The sequence below is a fragment of the Rhamphochromis longiceps genome, linkage group LG5 (genome assembly GCF_057381845.1).
Source record: "Rhamphochromis longiceps isolate RC_006_pf linkage group LG5, R_longiceps_female_GT1.1, whole genome shotgun sequence".
NCBI lineage: Eukaryota > Metazoa > Chordata > Actinopteri > Cichliformes > Cichlidae > Rhamphochromis > Rhamphochromis longiceps.
This window is the reverse complement of record NC_140561.1, coordinates 25,238,120-25,247,236: the sequence shown is the minus strand read 5'-3', so window position 1 is coordinate 25,247,236 and position 9,117 is coordinate 25,238,120. Positions and strand designations below refer to the sequence as shown.

General features: G+C 43.1%; 1 protein-coding gene across 1 annotated transcript in view; it reads right to left on the bottom strand.

Annotated features, from left to right (window-relative positions):
* The window catches only part of prdm2b (PR domain containing 2, with ZNF domain b), a 20,809-nt gene extending 13,316 nt beyond the window's left edge, over window positions 1-7,493 (bottom strand). Inside the window, exons 1-4 of the mRNA XM_085406843.1 lie at window positions 7,350-7,493; window positions 5,562-5,679; window positions 4,582-4,685; window positions 4,148-4,300 (exon numbers count right to left, since the gene is read on the bottom strand). Of these exons, the coding sequence (XP_085262969.1) occupies window positions 4,148-4,300; window positions 4,582-4,685; window positions 5,562-5,676 (372 nt within the window). The 5' untranslated portion in view covers window positions 5,677-5,679; window positions 7,350-7,493. The remainder of the gene's footprint in view (window positions 1-4,147; window positions 4,301-4,581; window positions 4,686-5,561; window positions 5,680-7,349) is intronic.
* Between the last annotated feature and the right edge of the window lie 1,624 nt (window positions 7,494-9,117).

Sequence of the window (9,117 nt, the reverse complement as noted above, 5' to 3'; positions counted from 1 at the left end):
TCTCAAGCGGCTGGCCAAGGCTGTGAGTCTCTGCTTGGCAGTTTCTAAGGCCTCAGGTATGGACAGCTTGCTGTATTTCTTATGCACCTTCTTTGTCGCACCTTTCTGCAACTCCGTTAGTTGGCTAACCTCCCTCCGTGCTACTTTGATCTTGCCCTCTAGCCTCCTTCTCCATGGAGGGTACTGCCCCTTGTGGCTGTTCAACTTGTAGCCAAGCATCTCACTGATCACTGCTGCCGTATTGTAGATCAGCTTGTTAGTGTCGGTAATCGTGGTTGTAGGTATCGTCCGTAGTGCTGCATTAACATCATCTAGCAGACCTTCTGAGGGTACTTCACGTAATCTTGGTAACCGGCTACGGGGGATCCAGGTTTCAAGCTTGGCCATGATCCTATCTTTCAGGTCAGTTCCTCTCGCACTTAACGATCCTTCTCCTATCGCACTTGGGGCTATGTACCCAATCTCGGGTGGGGGTGATGATATCGCCCCCCTGACCTGGCGTCCTGACTCCTCCTTGCCGTAGCATTTGTGTTGTACCTTGTCAATCTCTAGCTGTGAGAGCAGTCCCTTCTTTCGAATGTTGGAACACTGAGCTACTAGTTGTTTCGCCGTCATTGTGGATGTTGGGTATCGAAGAATCCATAGGTCCCTCAGCCTATTCATGTAGCCCCTTCCGCCAGGGTTACTTGCGTAGTAGCATTCCAACAACGCCCTGTTTTCGTCTCTTGCCCACCGATGCCTTCTTGTTCCAGTAGCCCACTTTTCGTCAGGGTGCCCTGGTTCCTCAACACCTGACGCGGACCTTGTTGATCCGGGCGACGTCCGAGCCGGCATGCCTTCATATTTATCTGTCTCGCTCATGTCTGCGGTAGGCTTGCTTAGCATAGGGGGTCTAGCCTTAGGACCCTTACTGGATACAGACGCCCCAGGCAGGAATCGAACTTGCGATCCTCTGTTCCAAAGGCGTGTAGTCTAACCACTACGCTATCCAGCTGCTATATATATATATATATATATATATATATATATATATACACACACACACACACACACTACGGCCGTCTTCTTCTGTTTGTCTACCACCACTATGTCCGGTTGGTTAGCCACCACCATTATGTCCGTCTGTATCTGGAAGTCCCACAGGATCTTAGCTCGGTCATTCTCCACCACCCTTGGGGGCATCTCCCATTTTGACCTCGGGACTTCTAGGTTGTACTCGGCACAGATGTTCCTGTACACTATGCCGGCCACTTGGTTATGGCGTTCCATGTATGCCTTGCCTGCTAGCATCTTGCACCCTGCTGTTATGTGCTGGATTGTCTCTGGGGCATCTTTACACAGCCTGCACCTGGGGTCTTGCCTGGTGTGATAGACCCCAGCCTCTATGGATCTTGTGCTCAGAGCTTGTTCTTGTGCTGCCATGATTAGTGCCTCTGTGCTGTCTTTCAGTCCAGCTTTGTCCAGCCACTGGTAGGATTTCTGGATATCAGCCACCTCCTCTATCTGCCGGTGGTACATACCGTGCAGGGGCCTGTCCTTCCATGATGGTTCCTCGTCTCCCTCCTCTTTCTTGGGTTTCTGCTGCCTGAGGTATTCACTGAGCAGTTGGGGCCATCTTCCCAATGTATTCTTGGATGTTCCTTGTCTCATCCTGGACTGTGGTGCTGACACTCACCAGTCCCCGGCCCCCTTCCTTCCGCTTAGCGTACAGCCTCAGGGTGCTGGACTTGGGGTGAAACCCTCCATGCATGGTCAGGAGCTTTCTTGTCTTTATGTCAGTGGCTTCTATCTCCTCCTTTGGCCAGCTTATTACCCCAGCAGGGTACCTGATCACGGGCAGGGCGTATGTGTTGATGGCCCGGATCTTGTTCTTACCATTCAGCTGACTCCTCAGGACTTGCCTGACCCTCTGCAGGTACTTGGTGGTTGCAGCCTTTCTAGCGGCCTCTTCATGGTTCCCATTTGCCTGCGGGATCCCCAGGTACTTGTAACTGTCCTCTATGTCTGCAATGTTGCCTTCTGGTAGTTCAATCCCCTCAGTTCTGACTACCTTCCCTCTCTTTGTTACCATCCGACTACACTTCTCCAGTCCGAACGACATTCCAATGTCATTGCTGTATAGCCTGGTAGTGTGGATCAGTGAATCGATGTCTCGTTCACTCTTGGCATACAGCTTGATGTCATCCATGTACAGGAGGTGGCTGACAACTGCTCCGTTCCGTAGTCGGTATCCGTAGCCAGTCTTGTTAATGATCTCACTGAGGGGGTTCAGAATGCAGAACAGCAGTGGGGACAGAGCATCTCCTTGGTAGATCCCGCACTTGATGGTAACTTGTGCTATGGGCTTGGAGTTGGCCTCTAGTGTTGTACGCCACATCCCCATTGAGTTCCTGATGAAGGCTCTTAGGGTCCCATTGATCTTGTACAATTCTAGGCATTCCAGTATCCAGCTGTGGGGCATTGAGTCATAGGCCTTCTTGTAATCAATCCAGGCAGTGCACAGGTTGGTCAGTCTGGTCTTGCAGTCTCGGCTGATTGTTCTGTCTACCAGTAGCTGGTGTTTTGCACTCAACACCTGACGCGGACCTTGTTGATCCGGGCGACGTCCGAGCCGGCATGCCTTCATATTTATCTGTCTCGCTCATGTCTGCGGTAGGCTTGCTTAGCATAGGGGGTCTAGCCTTAGGACCCTTACTGGATACAGACGCCCCAGGCAGGAATCGAACTTGCGATCCTCTGTTCCAAAGGCGTGTAGTCTAACCACTACGCTATCCAGCTGCTGACCCGAGGTCAAAATGGGAGATGCCCCCAAGGGTGGTGGAGAATGACCGAGCTAAGATCCTGTGGGACTTCCAGATACAGACGGACAAAATGGTGGTGGCTAACCAACCGGACATAGTGGTGGTAGACAAACAGAAGAAGACGGCCGTAGTGATCGATGTAGCGGTTCCGAATGACAGCAATATCAGGAAGAAGGAACACGAGAAGCTGGAGAAATACCAAGGGCTCAGAGAAGAGCTCGAGAGGATGTGGAGGGTGAAGGTAACGGTGGTCCCCGTGGTAATCGGAGCACTAGGTGCGGTGACTCCCAAGCTAGGCGAGTGGCTCCAGCAGATCCCGGGAATAACATCGGAGATCTCTGTCCAGAAGAGCGCAGTCCTGGGAACAGCTAAGATACTGCGCAGGACCCTCAAGCTCCCAGGCCTCTGGTAGAGGACCCGAGCTTGAAGGATAAACCGCCCACAGGGGCGTGCTGGGTGTTTTTTTTTTTTATATATATACATATATACATATATACATATATATATATACATATATATATATATATATATATATATATACATATACATATATATATATATATATATATATATATATATATATATATATATATACACACACACACATATATGTATGTGTATACATATATATATATATATATATATATATATATATATACACACACATATATGTATGTGTATACATATACATATATATATATATATATATATATATATATATATATATATATATATATATATGTATACACATACATATATGTGTGTGTATATATATATATATATATATATATATATATATATATATACACACACATACATATATGTGTGTGTGTGTATATATATATATATATATATATATATATATATATATATATATATATATATATATATCATATATACACACACACATACATATACACACACACATACATACATACATATACACACACACATACATATATATATTCATGTTGCTGTAACAAATAAATACACTGAGTTTAAGTTTAGGGTTTGGGGGGGGAGGGTTTACTGTTAATTCTAATCCTCCAGAGAAACATCCAGACGGCTCGAGAGACACCATAGTGAGCCGCTACACTCCAGCAGAAAATCATTAATCAAAGAGAGGTAAATCAATTACACCTTTGCTTATATTTGTGGTTGATGATTAACAACAGCTGTTAAGTGACAGGTTACATCAACTCTGCAGAGAGCAAGAGGGCCAAAAACAATGTTCCCGGGTGTCTCAAGATCATCTAAGAAAAACCATCCAACCCTGAGGATCTTAATCAGCAGTACATTCATAGTCACACATGCAACGCGCTGACACGGGAATGTGTTTGACCTACCCTTAATACTTTGTAGTGAATGGCTCTGTTGATTTCCAGTGGGAAAAGATTCTGCTCTTCACTGGAGCGGGCCCAGTTAACGTATCGCAGCCAGTTCCCCTTCATGGGGTCTGTGGCATCGATACACATCCAGCCCCGTGTTGGGAAATAAACCTACAGAACACAAGCGGGAAGGTGACGTTTTAAAAAGCAAATAAATAAATAAATCTAAATCAGAAACAGAGATGCAGTGAAGAGTTTTTTAATTCTGTGCCTTGGAAAACTCCAAATGTTTATGTTAACTTGCTCACGGCACACAGAGGACTTCCTAAACTCTTTTGAACTACTGCTGCTTGATAAAGAATGCAGCTGGGCTCGTTATTAGCAAGTATCACAGAAAAAGGTGGCTATGCGCATTTTTAGGGAAAAGGAGCAAGGGGAGGGCTGCAACATACCTCCCACATGTAAACATTGCTGGTCACCTGGGACCTTTTCTTCTTCTCTCCAACAAACGGACCAAGCTTCTTGCCTTTAGGGATGACTCGTGTCGCCCAAACACCTGAAAATAATAAAAATAAAGAAATAAAAAGCAAAGACACCTTACTCATGCCACATCTGAGAGTTATATATTAATGCATTTATTAATAATGCATGGAAATATGTGAGCACACTTATAAAATAGAGCCACAACTGATATATTTTGGTAAACCTTAACAGTCTGTGTTGATAATCGTAAGGATAGGCATGATACGCCATGTAATAAACCTCAGTGAAGTCATTTTGTTTTGGGGGTGGGGGGGGGGGTCATTTTAGGACTGATTTAGATGTTTAAATTCTAACTTTGTGCACAGAATAAATCAGTTAGCAGAAGCAGGAGATCCAATAATTATGCAACTATATTTCAACCTGGTGGATTTTGTGTCAGATAGGAGATCAAGGTGAGCAGTATCATATCCTGGTTTGTCCTTGCTTTGATTTTTCCCCACTCTTTGATCAGTTTCTTCATTATTATTTCATTGCATTTGCTCACTTTGATTTCAAATACAGATCAATACAACCCACGCTTCTTGATTTAATGCATGTTTGCATGTCCATATAATGTATCTGTCTAGCTGTAAAGCACGGGTGTTTAGCACCACGAGATGTTTATGCATCTAACAGACTCTTTGAAGGAGTAAGCATGCACGAGGCATGTTAGAAAAAAACACTCAAAGCCTTCGACTCAGATGACTCGCTTCATGTTTGTTTAAGTTCTGATTCAGTTATCATTTTCAAGTTTCACTTTCTGGCCCAGCCTGGTCTTGCTTTGCTCCACAATCATTGGTTGCTGGAAGTCTGTTTCAAGGTTATATAGCCGTGAGATTCAAATGAAACTCAACATGTTGCCAGTCCTAAAAGAAGTTGTTACAGTTATGAAATGAGACCGGCTACTCACCAATGCGGCTCTGATTTACAGCAGAAGGCCCCAGATTCAGATAGTCAGGCAAATCTTTCCACACATGAGCTGGAATTTCATTCAAAGACTCCACTGTACCTCCAGTAATAGCCATGGCCTGCAATAAGTGACATGAAGCAGCACTCGTTGATTGTCAAAAGCACCTGGCTCATTAAAACATCTGCAGTTATATTCTGCTGCGTTTTTACTTGTCTGTGCATAAAACTGAGATCCAATAGCAAATAAAAGCAAAACTTATGTCTAATTATCTATAGTGATCCATTTCCTGTTCTTAAAAAGAAACGGCTGTTATTTTTTCTGAAATGGAAGTTGCAGCATGTAAATCTGACCACAGGTAGACAGCATTTTGGAGATATTTCCTCGTCAGCTTCTGTTACAGAAGCCTCTTGTGGCTCTGAATAATTATGCAGCCATTTATATTCCCCAGATGCATAAGCAGCTAAAAGGTTTATGCTTCAGATTCAGTAAGGCTGATTTACAGGAATTTTAAAGAATAATTCTCAGTGGTATCACAATACAGCAGTATATTATGCATATGAAACAACCATTTTCTACAGACCTCAGTCAGTGTGCAACTGAGGCAAAAAAAGAAAGAAAAAACACCCATGAAGAGGCAAAAATCAGAGATTGTTTACTTGTATGTGTGTAATATTATTCCTTTTCAGTTTAATAATGTAGCTCTCAGGTTTAATCATCAGTGCCATTTGTTATTTCCACCCCTCCAAGTTTCTTCTTCAGCACAATCTGGTGCACTTCCGTTCATTTAGTAAGCATCATCTTAGTTCACTTAGAGCCTTGCAGGCAGCAGCTCTTTAACGCCTTTAGTATCAGTGGGCAGAAACTGTCACAATCATGCATACGCTGTGCAAGTTAACAGAAACTTTTCAAATTACACTCATAAAAAGTAAAAGATATTGAGGAAAAAAGCCAAAATAATCTTTTGCTTGTTGGCTTTAGAGGTGTTTTTTTCCTGTCTATTAACTAATCGCGGAATTAACTTTCAGCTTAGCAAATTAATCCTGCAACTATTTCCATAACAGGCACATACTGAGCTTTAAGTCTCTCGCTTTGTATCCCAACTGGCAGAAAAGCCATTTGTTAGGGACAGCAATAAGCAGCTGACCCATGTGTGGCTCTGTGGACCAGGCATACGCATTATTACACTCAATGCAATAAAGAGATATAAAACCCGAGCGGTTCACTAGCAGATATTTTGACCTTAACGACTGTAACGTGACAAAATGATGAGGCAGTGGCAGATAAATGGCATATCTGAGACAATAAACCTCACTGTCTCCACTTGAGGCACTCGAGCTTGAGCTATTGATGCCCCTTTAAAATAAAGGCTAAAATGCTTAACTTTTTATTGGCCAGTCGGTGTAGATTGATTATATATTTTTTTCTTTTACTACCACCGGCGTTCCTGGAGTTGTGATCAGACATGTTTAAATCCCCCCTAGCTGAAGTTCAAGCAACAAACAGCAAGAGATTTTAAATTGGGGTGTGTGCGTAGAGCGCATTTTAAAGCGTTTTCTCTCAGATCGTCAAAGAAAAGAAAAGTTGATCCAAGCAAACAAAACTGACTGGAAGCCTTACACTAAAGCGCCTGAAAGATGCAGTTTATTGTTACCCTTGTAGGCAAACCGTCCGCTCTCCTTATTCTTCCCGATGCTGGCCGGGAGTAAGGTGGTTGGAGCGGTTTTTCTCCCTCAATATTTCCTGTCGTAAGGTGTTTGTTGGGTTTAGGATACTCATACGCGCACTTACCTGCTTTATTTCACCGGGAACTTGTGATTTTTGTGCTCTACCTGCTGTCAATCTGTTGAAAATGGTGGATGGAGGGCTTGAGTCGAAAGCCTTTTCAGTGACTCGAATCGCGGTGTAGTGGAGTTGGGAGAGGCAGCCTCTCAGACCCGTGCTCACACACACAGCGATGGGGCAAATATAATTCTCAAGTCAGCCTGCGAGGAAGGAGGGGGGTGTTTTGGTTTTCTTTCTTTCTTTTTCTTTTTTTTGTGGACGACCAGAGCAAGGCTCCCTTGCTCGCCTCTCTTGCGAGCAGTGGTCCAAGTCCTGTCCACACTGCAGCCTAACATGAAACCATGCCAATTAAGTACCTTGCCTAGATTAATCTGTGAGCATAATGGGCCTGTAGGCTGGTACCATCTGTGCAACCATGAATAGCAGAGAGGAACTCAATAAAAGCAGTGGAAATGCAGGCAGAAGGGTGTCAATGCGTCCTCTGTTTTTATGTATTTTTAATTTTAAGTAACTGAGCTGTTGCTTCCTTGTTGCCATATCTCTATTGCAGTTATTCTAAATCTAATAGGGCAGTATTTTAGAATTTAAATAATATACGTCATTTCAAAATGAGGGAGGTACATGGGGGGAAATGGGATTTAGTGTTTCCAAAAGCACAAGCACGTGTTGGTTAATTTATTTTGTTAAATTATTAAGTTTATTAAGATTTTATTTTTAACAGAATAATGTAGAAACAAGTTCAAATGAGAGCCGAGTGAAAACTTTTTCAGTAAAAGTAGACTTAATCAGAATCAGAATACGTTATTAATCCCTCAGGAAATTATGTATTGTGTGTGTATGTATTATGTATGTTAATTGAGGAAGCAAGGCCTTACAATAGCTGGTTTCATCAACATCTGTATGAATATACATATCATTTTATATTGCATGATTCAGTCAGTCAGTCTGATTAAGTAAAATACAAGACAACCTTTTTTTTTTTTTAGATCATTTAACACCTTATAGTCAAAGCGCTAGATCACCATAATGCTAAATTAATAATGAAAAAAAAGGGGCTGGGTGGGGGGTAAACAGCTAAAGCAAGCAACACAGTTTCATTTGTTGGACTTCCTGTTGGGCTGTAGTGTAACCTCACAGATATAGTAAGTGTACTGGTTCCTTTGGAGCAAATTGGGTAGACGTGACATTTCTCACTACTAACAGGAAGTGCCTGTGGCCACTAGAGGCTGCTGCGATACCACATACTGGTTGTCCATGTGGACGCTCCTGTACAAGCCTGCAGATCTGTGAACTGTGACTGTAGGAGATGGAACTGGGCTGGGGTCAGAGCAGCACTTTAAATTATAAGTACTGGCTGAGTTGTAACACTTGTGATCAGATGTGTAGGAAAATTTACCACCTCTCTCTGCACAGTGTAGATGTCTCTGTCTAATTTTAACAGGAATAAAAGGTAACACCGTTCCTGCTGTTAATGATCATGAAAGCATCTGCGTGGCAGCTTCTTAAGGTATGACCTTGTGCCCTTATTAGTGCACATAATTGCAATGCTTTTACTTGATCACTCAGTTCACCTCAGGACACTCAGCCAGAGTTTCTATTTTAACTGCACTTCCTCTTCCACCAATTTCATCTAGTTTGAAATATCTCAGAAATGCCGTTAGACAAGAGGAGTCACACTGTGAATCACCCAGGTCCTCACTTCACCTGCTTCTTCACCGGTGGTGACCGTGCGTTACGCAGATGTGCTGATTCATGTCTTCACCTCCACTACCCC